The 18,214-nt window shown below is 37.6% G+C and overlaps 1 protein-coding gene across 1 annotated transcript in view; it reads right to left on the bottom strand.

Moving 5' to 3' along the window:
• LOC134791332 (probable chitinase 10) overlaps positions 1–18,214 on the bottom strand; it is a 155,583-nt gene that overhangs the window by 21,544 nt on the left and 115,825 nt on the right. Inside the window, exons 6-10 of the mRNA XM_063762348.1 lie at positions 6,772–6,895; positions 5,534–5,715; positions 1,900–2,027; positions 728–852; positions 385–498 (exon numbers count right to left, since the gene is read on the bottom strand). Of these exons, the coding sequence (XP_063618418.1) occupies positions 385–498; positions 728–852; positions 1,900–2,027; positions 5,534–5,715; positions 6,772–6,895 (673 nt within the window). The remainder of the gene's footprint in view (positions 1–384; positions 499–727; positions 853–1,899; positions 2,028–5,533; positions 5,716–6,771; positions 6,896–18,214) is intronic.

Here is an 18,214-nt window from a genome sequence, read left to right as displayed (position 1 = left end):
CCCTAAACTAACAAGGTAATTTATAAGTGACAGTGTCAGTGCCTGCAGGCAAAAACTAATAATCAGTGTCCGGAATGTGTATAGCCCATTTTGCAAACTTAGCCAATTGATTTTGAGCCATATAATACCTATATAATAAAACAAGACTGGAAACAGTAGCATAGCAATATTCATTGTCATTCTGATAGTATCCACAAAATAATTATTACAGTCTCTCATAAGACTGAAAAATATAGTCATGTTTTCTTCACTTTTTAATTTATTACCGACTAAGGCGAAGTAGAAGGAGATAATTATGATTTTGACCGGTATTTAGGTATTTGACAGGTCAGATTAATAAAACTAACTTTCTTTGCTTTAGAATTCTTAGTTTTGAGTCCTTACCTCATAGCTCCAATGAGGGGGTATTTGACATCTCCACCGCACACGTCGCCACTGAAGTCGTCCATGTCTACGGTCCAAACCATAGCGCCTCCGAATCCGTTGTCTTTTACCCATCTGTAGATCAAAATGAGTACCAGTTATCTTTAAGGCATAAGTAGACAAATGATGCTTATAAAAGGAAAGGATCAAAGAGAGCTTGTGTAACTATTATATTTTCAAAAGTATACCTAAGCATTATCTGGTTCATTTGGCGACAAAACCGTAGTTGAAGTTGTTAGGTGAATGCATAAACAGCAACACTCCTAACTGTACATCAGTGGACCTTATTAGAAATCAAACAAACCTCATCTTGTGCCTGATGGATTTCTCATCGTCGAAGCCAACCCACTGATCGCCCAGAATGCAGTAAGGCACCTTCATCTCATCGTCCCAAACGTAGGTGGCGCCATTCCGGAGCATTTCACAAACCTAATGGGAAAACATCAATTAATGTTGCTGAATTTATTGATTGTTAAGTGATAATTCACTGTCGTTTATTTTAGGCCAATCAAATAAGATTTTTCGAAGATTTCATTCCCATCAAGCTGGAAATCAATATCAAATTCACTATGTAATCTCCGGGACATAGAATAGCTTCATTGTGTTGGACCCAAAACAAATGAGTCCAATCGTTCACTCAGATCTTTCATTCATCATGGCAAATTACCTCGTAAATGGTATCATAGCGATCAGGTGATAAAGTCATAAAGCTTCAGACTATTTATATACCAAACGGTTTGAAAAGACAAAAGACAAATGCTTTATGCGATGCCTTGGGAATTACCCGTAAAAAGCAAGTAGGTATTAAGACTAGAAATGTCGCGCTGCTATGTTGTTGTCAGAGTACTGTTGCGATTAAAGGATTAGCCTACCTTCCTTCTACAAGGTATCATAACAGGCGAAGGAGCCTGCTCTCCTTATAAAAAGACCGGTCAAGTGCGAGTCGGACTCGCGTTCCAAGGGTTCCGTACATAAGTCCGACTCACGCTTGACTGCACATTTCTAATAGGTTTTTCTGTCATCTATAGGTAAAGAGCTATTTTGTGCATTTTTTTCAAAATTTTAGACCCAGTAGTTTCGGAGATAAAGGGGGGGTAATGGTAATTTTTTGGTTATTTTCTTAAATAACTTCTAAACTATTTATTTAAAAAAATATATTTGAGATTTTCAAAATGAGCTCTTTCATTTGATATGTAACACGATATAGTTTAAAAAACATTATTTTTTAATTTTCTCATTTACCCCCCAAAAGTGGCCTCCATGTTTAAAACTCATGGTCGGACAGACAGACAGACGCACGAGTGATCCAGCGATCCTATAAGGGTTCCGTTTTTTCCTTTTGAGGTACGGAATCCTAAAAATAGGTGTTAAAAGATATCTGCTCAGATCTCTCTATATTTTCACTTAGTACTCTCAAATATAACACGCCTGTAAAACACATAACATGATACATATCTCGTTTTTCATTAAACTTACCTCGTAGTAGGCGAGGAAGCCGCTCTCCTTTGTGTACTCTCCCGCCTTGCCGCCGCCGCTCGCAGGGGAATTTACTTTGAAGTTATTCGGATTGGACAGAGTGAACGTCCGGCCGTATGTCGGCATACCTGGAGAGATACTCGATATTAGTTATATTAAAAAATAATATCGACGCTGGAAAGGAGAAATTGGATAAGCGACATTTTCAGAGAAATTGAGTTATATACATCGTTGGAATCGCCAGATTTTTCTGCATCGAATGGACTAGGTTTCGTACCCATCTGACGACTTTAGTGTCGCTTATCCAGTCGGTGATTTGGAGAATCACTGGTACATTTAAGTTACTAAACGACTTAGTTTACAACAATTTTTTGAAAAGTGGAGATTAGATGAAAAGTTATTCGATGTAATGAACCTTAGAGATTTTTACTTATTTGCCAGTTCAGCTTAAGCTTAGCTTGGATAATTTTGCCTTATGACAACTAACCTTTCACTGTCGGTTAACTATTTTTACCTGACCGAATAATAGCTTTCTATATCATATGGATAAATTTACTTAACTGTCAAATGTGAATTATTGGCGTTTATCATTATTTACCTAATTTCAGATATAAAATTTTTGTCGTTTATCCCATTTTACCTGAAATTAGTTGGAAGCTACCTAGTATTTTTTTTAACTTAAGTACTTTCTTTTTGTTGTTTTTTTTTCATAATATCAGAAAATGCCAAGTAACGGAAAAAATATATTAATCTAAGGTATACGAACAAACACGAGAAAACACGAGATAATATTTTTTCCTATTTTGGTTTCAAATATAAATTTCCCATTCTTACTGGTACCTCATAATTAAGTTGACCCTTTTAAGCAATTTTGATCTCAAATAGAAATGGTACTTGTTATCTTAAGATTCGTTACATAACTTCTTATTTGAAATAAAGCTATTACAAGTATGACAATCTTCCTTGTGGTTGATAACTATAAAACTCATAGAATGTAGATGTATCATAGGTTGAATGTGACGCATAAGCAGCTTATCGAGTTTGAAATTGCTCCTTAAAAAGTGTTAGATAATTTATCTTACTTTGTTTTTTGGAAAATTTTACGTATATCCTTTTTTGCTTGACTATAAAATAAGCATACTTTGCATTTACCTTAGAGTTTTTTACCAGACTAATTTCTTGTGAAATGTCGGTAAGATAAATTTACCTAAATTTATTTTTACGACCATTTTGCTTAAGCGACACTAAATTCTTAAATAACTCATTTGAAGGTAAAATAATAATAGGATAATGTAGAATACATAACGATAACCATATAAAATGTCTAATTTAGGAAATACGTCATCATTAGGAATTTTAATGATTTTATTTTAGAAAGTCTTGCAGTTTTTTGGCTCCCCCGTAAAGTTAGCTGCGTGTCTATTATCCAATTTCTCCTTTCCAGCGTCGATATTGTTAGGGTCTATTTTTTCGGGGAAGAAAACATCGTGAGGTAACCTGCATACATCTGCGAAGGAATCAAAGGGGGGACCTATGTGAAGTCTCCAAACTGCAATGAGCCAGCGTGGGGACTATCAACCTTTCGCGCATGAGAGGAGGCCCGTACCCAGCAGTGAGACGTATGTAGGCTGAATAAGATCGATTAGTATGAGAGTTTGCCCGCCCGAAGTTGTACCGTGAAGTATCGAAGGAAAAAATATGAATTATATATTATTTGCTTGTAAAACTTTTCTAGATTTATAATAATATATCCTCAACATCCATTTTAAACGACTTCAAAAAAGGGAGGTTATCTAGTCAGTAAAGTTCAACTTTCAACTTATGCCAGGCTCAAGACAGTTTAGAAACAGTCCGCAAAGCTGAAAAGTAAAAAAAACAGTAGGCGCGTTTAATTCGGATAGAAGAACCCTTTTTAAGCATAAAAGTGATATATTTAATATGGGTACTAAAGAAAACATGACAAAGGAAGTTATCTACATAAAATAATCATGCAAACTTTATTACTGGAATTATAGTTTCTAGACTTGTTTGGGTTTTATCATGTCAAATTACCTACCACACCAATTAACCAGCTGGCGTTTTCACTCATCTGGCAATAAGACACTTTATATTCTAAACGAGCCCTGTTCATACTAAATAATCCTTAGAATTGCATTTGCCTTACTTAACATTATTAGGACACCTTATATGTAAACGTGTTGACTTTGTAATTCTGCTTCAAAATGTTAAAGCAATCTCATAATGTCACGATTTAACCTTCCAAAGACAACATTCGCTGTTAATTTACCCTTCTTGTTCACGAAAACACATAAATTGTCAACTCAGTATTTGAGTCAAAGTTGACGAATTAGAATAACTTTGTTGATTTACAGCCCATTATTATGATTATGATTCACAGCCGAAGATTTATATAGTAATATCTGGGAGACCGAGCTTTGCTTGGAAAACATATAAGAACTCAAAAATGCTCGTTTTCCTAGAGATAAGACCTAACTAGATCGATTTAACGCCCCCGAAAACCCCCATATACCAAATTTCATCGAAATCATTAGGGCCGTTTCCGAGATCCCTGAAATATATATATAATAAACAAGAATTGCTCGTTTAAAGGTATTATAGATAGATAAGATGGCTAAATATTACAAATATTTTCTTTGAATTAGACAGCTGCTGTAGATGGCGTTAATGGCTTCTTAGGTACATTATGTAGTAAATCGGACTGTCAAAAATCAAGGTTTGAGAATTCCTTGACCTTAGAACTACAGCGCCATCTAGTTAAACAGTGAGACTAGGCAGCACATTTTTTTTTTCATTTACATATCTTCTAAAATAAATAACTCTTTGTTTTCAGTCCAAGAAAGGTTTGCACTAGTTTATCCAACTTTTACTACTCACTCAATCAACCTTAGTGAAATTGCCTTGTTTCATTATTTACAACCTTCGAATGTCATTTTTAATTTACGCCCAGGGATGACCTTGTGTCGTAAACTAACCCCGGACCCTCGTTTTATTTATTTACCCCCACGTCAGGGGTCACAATTTATGTTCCATGACAAATTGGAAATTTGCAGTACTGTTCGATTTGTTCGAATTTTCATTAGGTATCGCGACTTGGGAATTGCGTGTAGAGTTTGTTTTTCCTATTCGATGTTGTGATTCAGTGTGATTGAATGTTTCATACTTTGTACGGTAAATAAATAATGTTCCGACGCGAAGTGGTGAACCGTACTACAAGGAACTATTTTAGGATCATAATGACAATTGTAAAGAAACTAAGCTAAATATTTTGTCAGTCATTTCCTCAGAGTCGTATAAAGGTATAAAAGTATAGGTAGCATAGCCAGTGATCCAGCCAATTCTGCTTAACCCCATTAAGGACAATGTACTATGCCATGCCCATGTTAACTTACCGATGATAACCAGCGACGGAAAGCAGACTTCTACAGTTATTCTGGTTTGTTTATGATATATTTCTCCTTGGGTGCTCCCAGTTTGGACCACAATAGTTGTGTAGCATGGTCCACAGACAACTGATGCGTTTTGACACTCCTCATCCGAAAGTTGGACTAGAACCTTGATGGCTAAGTTGGCGTGGCGGGTCTTTAATGAAAAACGAATATCACTGACAACCTACCAATAATAAGCTTCTCCTTAGGCGCTCCCAGCTTGACCCACAGATGTGCAGCATGGTCTACAGACAGCTGTTTCCTCCATTCCGAGTCAGATGATGGTGCGTACAGAGGTGCATTGTGTCCAGTCTCGCGCTCCCATTTGCCGTGGAAATCGTAGGCCATGACGTTGATGAAGTCGAGGTAACTATTAGAGAAAATAAGTAGAAGTTAGTGGATTTACAACGCAATCAGATGATAATCAAATAAGTTCAAAATTGACACGCCCTTTGAAACGGAATTGATGGTGTAAATTTCATATATTCATCATAATTCATGAATTTGTGTAAAAACACTAAAGCTATTTTGTTGCTGTGTAACTTATACATAACTTGTGCAAAAAAGAGCTGTCAAGTGGGGTATCAAATGTAATAAATACGAGGTGATAAGTGTGACAAAATTGGTACAAAGCAGTTTCAACTGACAACAATTTAAATGTATTCAAAATTAATAACGAAAAGGCAACCGCCATTAAAATTCGACGCACACGCCAAGAACTCCACATAAGTGTCTCACCCTAAAGTTTCGCAAGCCCATTAAACAAATGCCAATCAGAATAATAGCCCCGTCGAAACGATAACGTGTTCATGTTTGCATCGAGATCGCCTATCCTTTGATAAAAGTTCGACGCGTCCTGAAAAGCCGCCAGGCACCAGCATGTCTAACATGACAGTCGACAGATGTGTCAAGTATTTGAATGAAGCTAAACACCAACTTTCGTAACACCCAGCAAGAACCTAGCACGATCGTATGCTACACGATATAAGGATGATATTCGCACAAAAAGTGGTTACGCGTGTGAATTCGCATGGTAGCTTTTCCGCACATTGTTTTAGAGTATGGGAAATGCGTAAACAATGTATATGGAATATGAATGAGAGAAATTTCGCAATACGTTCATGTGACAATGTATTTTTTTGTGTAGTTAGGTTTATTTAGGTCGCCTTGCATTAACCCTAAATTTACTATAATTTAAGGCCGAGAATCAGAAGTAATTGTTGGAATATGGTGCACATTAATATTGTATTGTTTTATCAAGACTGCAGCCTTTAAACGTGAAGGCAAGAGATTTGGCCAGTGATTTATTCGGAAAAGTTTTTATTTTGAAGCAGGTACTTATGGTACGTAAATGCTCAAATATATATAGAAAGCGCGGGTTTTTTATCTATAGGCCTCCGGCCTCGTTCTGGTGATAAAGACTTACCTAGCTACAGCAGGCACATCGTATCCACCCTTGATGTTGTCAGGACCGACTGGGACAGCAGCAGTGAGGAGCAGACGGGGTTTCTTGACTTCTTGGGCCTCGGCCTCGAAGGCCTCACGTAGTTCTGAAATAAAGGACATCAATTAGATTATGGAGCACTTTTTTCACATATGTAATTTATTTTATTACCTATAGTTTGACATCATTATTTCTGCCGCATAGAATATGATTAGAAAAAAAATCTATACTGATAATTATATAGGGTGGAATTTTTAAATGGGGCTCTAAGGACCTCATCCCGTGCTGCTACGCAAAAATAGTCTTAGGTGACCTTCCCTATGTTTTAATTACCGACAATGGACCTTTCCAGATTCTAGAAAAAATTACAGTCAGCGACAAAATTGACATTTTTAAATTCTTTTTTATGCCAATCGATTTCATTTCTATATACTGTATGTACAGGCCACAGATTCAGTATCGAATTGAACTTTCAATTCCAAAATTTCAAATCTGTAATAATATTATTGTAGTAATCAAATCACACAACTCAACCCTTCATTAAATTCTTGAAGGGTTCAGTTGGAAACAATCGCTCTTAAGACCAATAGAACAACAGACCATATGTTTAAATACATCTTTAAGCTATACCTTCATTAACACATTAGCGAACCTCAAACACGGACCTTAGACGTTGTTTGGGACCTCAGTTTCATTAACTGTATGTAAGGGAAAGCCGTAAGTACGGGTCGTAATGCGCCAAGTTGATGTCTTTAGTAACGATCATTTGTAGGTAGAGTCAACTGTAAAAATATGGGTGTAGACAACTTACTCAAAAATATGTCCCATAGTTCTCAATTCACTGACATAAGAGCTATGGGACATATTTTTGAGATGATTTGTACACCCATATTTTTACAGTTGACTGTACTATGTAGTTGATATAATAAATTAGTGAAAATAAAATTTGTGGCTTCGATGGCATTTATGAAACGAGGGTTTTCTTGTCGAAAGGATTTGTTTTGATTACAGCGTCATATTACTGAACTATTGACTACCATTTTCTTTCAATCGTTAGTTCAGATCCTTTAGTCTTTCATGACTGTCTCATATCATAAAACGTAACACCAATGACTTTCTAACACTTGCAGTTAAAGGTAAAATTTTCTTTTGGTTAAATGTTCTTAATACCTACGTAATCGAAAAAAATATAGCTTATAAAAACAAAAAAAAAAATAGGGTAAGCCAGATGCAGCTCAAAAAGTAACAACTAAGATATCACGTGATGAAAAGTTGATTATAAACAAAAAACGATTTTGTTGTGATATTGATAAAATAAAATCTAAAGCATACTTGTAAATAATAATTTGTAAACCAATATTTTTTGTTGCAATCTAAAGAAGACCAATTATCAATATTTCTAGCCAGAAATTAAACCCACGAACTCCACTTTGAAAATCACACGCGCTATTAGGCTACCAAAAACCAACTATGTACTTGAGTTATAATTAGTATGATAAGTGCTAAATTCTCACGCAATACTAAAATATATCATAACAATTGATATGTTATGATTACTTATGATGTATTCCATTAATAACAACAGTTAATGCGAATATAATAGCACACAGCCGGTGTTGAATAGGAATTCGAAAGGAACCTCTCTTACTATAGCAAGGACGAATGTTAACAAATCGTTTGCAAATCTAGGATGCCAACACTGTTTTAAAAATTTGATCTGGTTTTCAAATTGTTTTGATACAATCTTGAGTCAGTGTGGGTGCATAGCCCAGTTTGTTAACTGTACATCGGTGGACCTTATGCCTTTTGTAATAAGGTCCACTTGTAATAATGTACAGTTAGGAGTGTTGCTGTTTGTACAAATCAGTGTGAGTCAGTAAATCATGACATTATTATCATGTCAACTGCAGCCGAGTTAATGCAGCTATCAATTTCCGAGATAAAATGAGTGTTGTATTGAATATCATAATCACGACAGTAATGCGGCGGCGAGCGTCACTCACTTTTATGACTCACGTCATCAGAGAAATTGACAGATATGGCGGCCACATTCATAAAGTAATGTCGCACAGTAATTCATCTGTAGTTGACATCTATTTCGAGAGTCGTATGCCCAACAGGGGGCGCATATTCGCTGAGGAAGAGAAGTTGACATCCGAATGACACCTTAGGGCTGATTGGTCCTCACGAAATACGAGGAGTCGCGCCATAATGCATCTTGGTCGCACTCATTGGTGCACGTGAAACGCCAGATGACACGACTCAAGATATCAAAAATACGATCAGAACCTTAAAAAATCCTTAAAACAGAATTGGTCTCTAGCAAGTGTTATGAGGAACTGGCAAATTGACTGATTATACAAATTGTTTGTTTGTGAGACGTTGCTTTAAGGAAGAGTTAGCTCATTTAGCAGTCGATTGTATGGAAAATAGCATTCGAGAGAGGGTCTCGCTTATAATGTAGCAATTCATCTGTACAGTCAGCGTCAAAAAGATAGTGATGGCGAAAGTGCCAAAAAAAGCGAAACACTTCCTTATTTTACAAGCTTTTATTTAGTTTCACCTGTCCCGTTGTCTGTCGTTCTGTAATCAAATCTTGCAAGTTAAATTTGATCCACTTCCCGGTTTCCGATTGAGCTGAAATTTTGCATGCATGTATAAATCGGATGACAATGCTATTTATGGTACCATCGAGCTGATCTGATGATGGAGACAGGAGGTGGCCATAGGAACTCTGTGATGAAACAACGCAACCTAATTGTGTTAGGGGTTTTTAGAATTGACTCGATGAGTATTAGTTGTCTGTCGTAAGAAAAGTACAGTCAGCAGTCAGCGATAAAAGCTTGTACCAAAAATGTCATTTTTGCCAAAAACTTATTTATACAAAGGTGTGCTACAAAGGGGCAATTCATAAATTACGTCATTTCAAATTAGGGGGGGGTCTGGACATCGGATGACGGTAGCATGAAGTAGGAGGAAATGGGGTCATTTAAGCATGATTTTTGGATGATTGTAGGGGGGGGGGGGGGGTCAAAAATCGTCAAAAATCGATGACGTAATTTATGGACAGCCCCAAAGTTACGATACATATAATAATTTGGCCACTTTGATTGTCATTATCTATTTGATGCTAACCGTTTAGGGTACAGCTCCTATTTTTTTAGATTGGTCTAGTTATAGGTTAAAGGTAAGGTATCTAAAAATTTTTTAGATGTAACGATTCTCAAACTTAATAACTCTAGGTAAGCTGAGAAAACATAACTACTAATAAATAAATAAATATTAAGGACATTTTTACACAAATTGACTAAGCCCCACGGTAAGCTCAAGAAAGCTTGTGTTGTGGGTACTCAGACAACGATTTAAATAATATATAAATACTTAAATACATAGAAAACAACCATGACTCAGGAACAAATATCTGTATCATCATACAAATAAATGCCCTTACCAGGATTCGAACACTAGGCCAGACCGGACTAATATTTCAACAGCTCTAAAATCGACTTTACAGTGCCTTAGGCGTGTAAATATATTTTTGGAACGCAAAGATGTTTGTCAACTTGACTGTACAAGAATAAATATTCGTTAAACTATAATATTATAGGTAGAAATATCTAATATGTATTTTTACAGTACATATGGTGCTACTTCACCGCCCTAGGGCGGGATTAAGGACAGTTACGTCCCTATGTCAAAAATTGAAAGGGCCATATGTACTGTAAAACGTTGTACAATACACATGCGAAAAGGTAATTCACACTTGTATCGTAATGTACTATTAATTATCCCGTTTTCCTCTTTACCATAAAATGTCTCACATAAAAATTCCCTGCTTTCCTCTAGTGCCTATAATAAAGTGGGCATTTATAAAAGGGCATTTTTCTCCCGGACACATAATATTTATGGCAATATTAAACATAGGTACTCGTAAATGTGACTCTGTAGAACCAGAGACAAGAACATTAAAGACTGTCAATCTCTGTACAAAGTCACATACCAGGTCTTTATTGAACATGGCACCACAGTAACAAAGTTTATTTTCATATATATGCTAGGAGTTATGTTTAACACCATCCAGTTTACTCTTAATAAGCCTGATAAATGACTTTTAGGTAGCTTAAAAACTATTTTTAAAACGCTGTTCAAAATAGAGTTTGACAACTCTCTAACTAGAATGATCAATAATTTATCAGGATATCAGGATAACAAATCAATAGTAAAACTACGCGATAGTTCCCGGGAATAACACATCCAAATCCGATTGAGGCTAATTTGAACGCCGCTCGCGCCATCACATGTACGGACAAATACGAGTGAAACGCACGCACGTGAATGATAACTAAACGATATCATTTTGATGTCAAAACGTATGTTTGTTATTCTATGAAAGTTTTGATATTGTCATGTGACGATGGCTCTTGCTGATGATTGGTGGGCGTAAAATGCACTGCAAGTAGGCATCTCATTGACAATTATTGGAGCACTAAAGATGTGTTACGTACGAGTCGTGCCAAAGTCATAATTATCATAAAAATATCTAAACTTTAACTTACAATCAGTGAAGCACTGAAAAATAGTGTTTCTACTCGTAATAACGAATGCAATATTATATTTAATTACACAAACGGGTCTACCGTCTATATTTCATTGTTTTTACCTTAAATTCCGACGTTACAGCTGCGTTGCACCAGCTGTGGTCACGGAAAGACTGACGTCCCAGCAAATGTCAACGGAGATATAAATAAAACATCACGAAACTACCCGAAAATAGTTTATAATTAATTAGTTTAATTAAATATGTGTACAAAAAGCGAGAGTTTGGAGTATTAGAATGCAACATTGTTTACAACTGAAGTCTCAATTGTTAACCTATCTCTGGAACACAATTCCGCTTAGGTCCCGCTGGGTCGTCAGTTAAATGTCATATTTAAACGTTCTAATAGTTTCTAGGATCGTAGTTTGCGTGTTATTGTGGTTCTTGGAAACTATTTCCTGTTCATGTAATGTTACTGTAATAAAATATTTAAAGTAATGTCGTTATACCAAGTATGGAAGAGGATGAGGAATTTCCTTAACTTTTCTCATAAATTGCTTAATGAATTATAAACCATGAGCACTAAGTTTTTAATTCATAATTAATTTATTTTATTTTAGCAACAAGTTATACAGCAGTGTTGGCCGAAAGTTAATGCGAATTGAAAATGTTGGCCATTAACCATTATAAATTGAACCTTAAACCGTAACGGACGGTTACAGATTACGGTTCAATTTATAATGGTTAATGGCCAGCATTTTGAATTTGGATTAACTTTCGGCCAACACTGTTAAGGGGCCCACCGATTACCAGTCCGCCGGACGATATCAGCCTGTCAGTTGACCGCAAAAGGCCACACACTAAACAGTTCTCTGTCAGTTTTCGGCCTGACGACTTACACGAACCGATAGTGTGTGGCCGCCTGACGATTCCAGTCAGCGCCGACAGATATCCGCCGGACAGTCCGTGGCCTCGAGTCCAGTCAAACACACATCATGAGGTAGCCGGCCGGCGATCGACACACGTTACAGCATTAGTAAATTCTACTTTATTCCTAGTACTTAAGAGTTCATAGTCCCTAAAATAAGCATACGACTTTTTGTCTTCGAACATCACGGATCCAATACTTAATTTATGACGCTGATATTTGCTTGTAATTTCATACACAATTTTAAGGCCAGTAGACCTTATTAACCTTAAATACGGTAGGGCTTCTGTCAAATTGAAATAGAATCAGTAAAAAAAAAAAACAGATATGTACGTTAGTAAAATTCAACTTTAATTCTAGTATAGTTAGAGTTCATAGTTGGTTCATAGGCATCATTTTAATTTTAAGGCATGAATACAACAATGCGAAGGTTGCATAGTATCTAGTTTGTCAAGACTTTTCTTTATTTATCATGTTGTTACCTCGCAACTGTTGTTTACTGTCAGTCAAAAATAAATGTCATAGAGAGAATTATAACATAAACCTTATTTTTTTCTCTATTAATTTTAAATGTGACATGTTATTATAGTATTTGCATGGCTTATATATTTGAAAATACAGACTTGATTATTGATTGCTGGAAGAGTAAGTAACCGAGTAAAAAAGGAGCAAACATAGAAAGATTCAAATAGGGAAATTAGCGTCCCAATATAACAACACTGGTTAAAATTTTAATAGTTCTCAAGACAACGCCGGGAGGTATACCTTCGATGGCGTTCACGGCAGCTAGCAATGAAAAGACTAGCTATTGTGCGTTTTGATTCCGCTATAAAGACACGTGGTAGAAACACTAGCGCAAGTATGGAGGTACCTGCTTAGACAAGAGATAAGACCTACGCTTGAAATTCTTCAGCTACAAGTGGGATCCGAATTATGACATCATTAATTCATTCCGTTTTAAGTTAAGAGAATATCTGGAGCAAACTGTGTTCGGAGTTACAGAGCGTGGCGTGGCGATATTACCTACCCGAAATTCTCGTAATATGTGACAATTATTACAAAAAAAGGATATGGAGTCACAAGCTGCAAGCGGTGGATTCAACATACTTTTACTTACACCGGCTCTTATTTAGGTACTATCTATGTATACCAAATTGAAAAAAATGAAAATACTTTACTGTTATGTTTTTGTTATATTCATTCTACTCTTTTAAACCTTTTCTACATAATATTAGGTCTACTTGGCCGTTACCAGAGTGATTTTTTTGTTTGATACCTTGTAATAAATAATTTGGCCAAGCCCGAGATAGCTCGAGGCATTTAGTGTTCCGCTCGCATCGTTATATTTTACAGAGGTTGTTTGCCTGTTTTTAGGATTCCGTATTCAACTACCCTATAGGAACCCTTATAGTTTCACAACCCTTGTAGTTTTTACTATATATTTAATATATCATTAATTCTTCTTCGGCGGGAACGGACTCGATCAAAAGCATAGCCTGCATCAAAACTACGTCGCGGGGACGGTAATTTGTGTTTTGGGAAAGTATCCTATGAAACTCAGTGACACATTCATCCTCGATGTAATCATTTGCAAGTATATACGAAAAGCGAGCCATTGTATTCGACAACAACCTAGTGCGTAGGTGGCACCTTTGTGGCACATACAGTAAACAAACCACATTGACACATCACACGTCACGTCAATCACATGGCCTACCGCGAAACCAGAAAATCGAAATTTCGTTATCTAATCTCTCTATCACTCTTGCATATTCGAGCGATAAAGAGGCAGATAACTAAATTTCGATTTTCGCGTTTACCGGTAGGCCCTTGTTAACAAACCGCCTTGATGCATCAATGTCATATTTTATTGTCTGTGAAAACTTGTCAAAAACAGTTTAAGGCACAGTATGTATAAGTTAGTCTATGAATTTACTGAGTCGGTAGTGCTGCACTCTGGCGGCAGAACATTGCAGTAATATCCCCTTTTAACCAGGTTTCACTATAGTAGTCAAAAATATGTTTACATTTTTTGCCTTATTACAAAGGAATAAGGTCCAAAAGTGTAAACATTATCTTTGACGTCGACTGTCCATTTTGATGAAAAAATTAAACTAGTTGAAAAACATGAAACTGAAGGCTCTCGACTGACAGCAGATGACGGCCAACAGGCCACCGGCCGGCTATCTGATAATGTGTGTGTAAATTGGCCTGCAGGCCACGGACTGTCCGGCAGATATCTGTCGACGCTGACCGGAATCGACGAGCCGTAGTTCGAATAGCCGTCAGTCCAAAATCTGAAGTAGAACTGTTAATGTGTGGCCTTTTGCGATCAACTGACAGGCTGATATCGTCCGGCGAACTGTCAATTTGTAGGGACCTGTCAAAATTATATCAGACTATTGCCGGCGGACGGCCGTACGGTGGGAAACTGACGACTCGTCTGTAGTCGCAGAGGTGGCAGCAGACCATTGCCGGCCGGCAATAATCGCTTATGTTTGTGGACGTTATTGGTCTAGGACGGCAGGCCGCCCGATAAGGCCAGAGACTGCAGGCGGACTGGTAATCAGTGGGCCCCTTTATACAGCATTAAAACTAGGCGGCGGTGAATGCGTTACAATGATGAAATTTATATAGTATATATAAAAATTAAATAATGATGTTTCCTGTACGTAGGTATCAGTTTTAACGGCTTAATAAAATTGATAATTGATTTAATCCTAGCAATTTACAGTTGATACTACAAATTTTACTAAATAAATTGTTACATAAATTAATCTTGATAAAAAAACAAATATTTAATAAAATATAAGTACCTATATTATATATGATGATTGCCTGTTGATTTTCTTATCATTTTATGGTGATTTCTTCTTTTGGGGATACGTGAAAGATAAGCTATACAATAAAATAAATTAATTAAAAATTAAAAAACACGACTGCGAAAAAGCGAACTGAAAAGACAAAAATAATTTATAGTTGTGTTAGTTACCCAGTCACATGATTGATATTTTTCATTGACTGTACCTGTGTATTTTATTTCAATTGCAGTCGGGGACCTTGATGTATTGACATTTTCCCATTTAAAAGGTCCCCGACTGCAATCGAAATAAAATACACAGGTACAGTCAATGAAAAATATCAATCATGTGACTGGGTAACTAACACAACTATAAATTATTTTTGTCTTTTCAGTTCGCTTTTTCGCAGTCGTGTTTTTTAATTTTTAATTAATTTATTTTATTTTATACTTTTTAGATTTTTAAACCAACCATATGTTTTATGATTTGCACCTGGCTTTGGACCGCGTGCAGCGCGTCACATACGTCGGGCTACGCCCGACTCCTTTAGTATGAGGGCGCCTCCTGCGCCCAGATTTGGTAAGCGTACAACGTGTCACGTACGTCGACTCTTTTAGTATGAGGGCGCCGAAGGCGCCTGGCTTTGGAACGCGTGCAGCGCGCCACGTACGTCGGGGTACACCCAACGCTTTAAGTATGAGGGCGCCGAAGGCACCCGGGTTTGGTAAGCGTTCAGCGCGCCACGTACGTCGCGCTACGCCCGACGCTTTAGTATGAGGGCGCCAAAGGCGCCCAGGTTTGGTAAGCGTACAACGTGTCACGTACGTAGGGCTACGCCCGACACTTTTAGTATGAGAAGGTCGAAGGCGCCTGGCTTTGGACCGCGCGCAGCGCGCCACGTATATCGGGCTATGCCCGACGCTTTGAGTATGAGGACGCCGAAGGCGCCTGGTTTTGGTAAGCGTGCAGCGTGTCTCGTACGTCGGGCTGCGCCCTACTCTTTTAGTATGAGAAGGTCGAAGGCGCCTGGCTTTGGACCGCGTGCAGCGCGCCACGTACGTCTGGCTACCTACGCCCGACTCTTTTAGTATGCGGGCGCCGAAGGCGCCTGACTTTGGAACGCGTACAGCGCGCCACGTACGTCGCTTTAAGTGTGAGGGCGCCGAAGGCGCCCGGGTTCGGTAAGCGTACAACGCGCCACGGACGTCGGGCTACGCCCGACGCTTTGAGTATGAGAACGCTGAAGGCGCCCGGCTTTGGTAAGCGTACAGCGTGTCACGTACGTCGGGCTACGCCCGACACTTTTAGTATGAGAAGGTCGAAGGCGCCTGGCTTTGGACCGCGCGCAGCGCGCCACGTACGTCGGGCTACCTACGCCCGACTCTATTAGTATGCGGGCGCCCGGTTTTGGAACGCGTACAGCGCGCCACGTACGTCGGGCTACGCCCGACGCTTTGAGTATGAGGACGCCGAAGGCGCCCGGCTTTGGTAAGCGTACAGCGTGTCACGTACGTCGGGCTACGCCCGACGCTTTTAGTATGAGGACACCGAAGGCGCCCGGTTTTGGAACGCGTACAGCGCGCCACGACGTCGGGCGTCCTAGGAAAGAATCTACAATTTTTTTTAGAAGAAATCATTTATCCAGAAAATACCAAGCTGACTTTGCATAGCATTCGCTAAGACAAAGTGTGAAAATATCATCATCATAAATGTTAAAATTAAATAAAAACATACGGTTATTATGATACTTTCACAATTTGTTCTACCAAAGTTGGTGCAGAGTTAGCTTAGAGAGACTGCATCATATCGATTAATAAATAGAAGCTATATTTTAAACTTTTCGATTCCATTAGCGCAATTTAGAAGGTGTATTAAAAACTATGAGTAGTATACTGTACCTAATATAATAAAATTATATTTTTTTATGATCAGCGGTTAAACCCCTTCTTTTTAATGTCCCATTCAATAATAATATTTGGTTTTATGAGATAAGCTTTTCTTAACATATTTTGTCAATTCTTACTTTCTCAAACTTAAACTTAAACCCACATGTTGCGTATATATTATTAATCGGCTTTCACAGCCCTTCATTTTGATACCCTACTCGATAGGTTTGCACGATATTTTTTTCTAAAGGTTGCGTAATATAGCGTATTAAGTCCGCCATATTGTTTTTATAATGACGTCACATAGCCTATGTCACCCGGGATGACGTAAGGATTCTAATGATGTACCATACGTCTAAATCGGTTAAGGCTATCAGAAGTTAAGGTGGAATAAAGAAACTCACATACATACAAACATGAACGCTGAAAACAATACACTCTTTTTTTTGGGCAGTCGTGTAAAAAGCGATACGAGAACGTGGGCGAGTTGCAAACAGAGGGCCTACCGCGAACCACGTTCTACGTTTTGCCCCTCTGTCGCGCGTGTAAATTCGTACGTAAGTGTGACAGGGAGGCAGCACGTCCAACGTGGTTCGCGGTAGGCCCTTAGAATTGTGCCATATCACATCGAGTGTTCACCATAAAATGATAAGAAAATCAACAGGCAGCGGACTCATTAAAAGATTGGCGATTTTCGTAAGACAAGAGGGATCACATTTTGAGCATTTAATTAATTAATTTACAAAAAAATACCCACTTAATTGACTACGGCAGTTTCATGTATGTTTTTAATTTGATTAAAATGATTAATTTCACGTTGTTCCTTTCTTTTAAAATACAATGTTACTTAAGCAGAGTTATTATTTTTTAGCTATTCTTTCGATTGGCATCATAAAAGTAGGGTGATTTTCTTTTTGACATTTAAGTCGGTTCGATTCCCAGACGAAGCAAGTAATTTTTAGAAAATCTATGAATGCAGAATTACTAACTTTTAAAAATAACATAAAGTCTTCTTTGAGCAAAATACACTATCTACGATATTTAAGGTACTTCCCCTTCATGTCCCATAAGTTTGGGTCAACGATACTTACATTTCATAAATACGTTGGTACATTTCATATATAAATTTCATACTATGAGTTATCTTGAGTTCATAGCTTATGAGCGTCATAAAATTTTACTACCTGACACACGTGACATCTTCGGATCAAGTGCATTTTGAACATAGTACGATATTGGATCATATTGAATTGAAACGGTAGAATATAACTAG

The sequence above is a fragment of the Cydia splendana genome, chromosome 6 (genome assembly GCF_910591565.1).
Source record: "Cydia splendana chromosome 6, ilCydSple1.2, whole genome shotgun sequence".
NCBI classification, from domain to species: domain Eukaryota; kingdom Metazoa; phylum Arthropoda; class Insecta; order Lepidoptera; family Tortricidae; genus Cydia; species Cydia splendana.
Note: the sequence above shows the minus strand (reverse complement) of the source record. Positions and strands in the feature narration are given on the sequence as shown.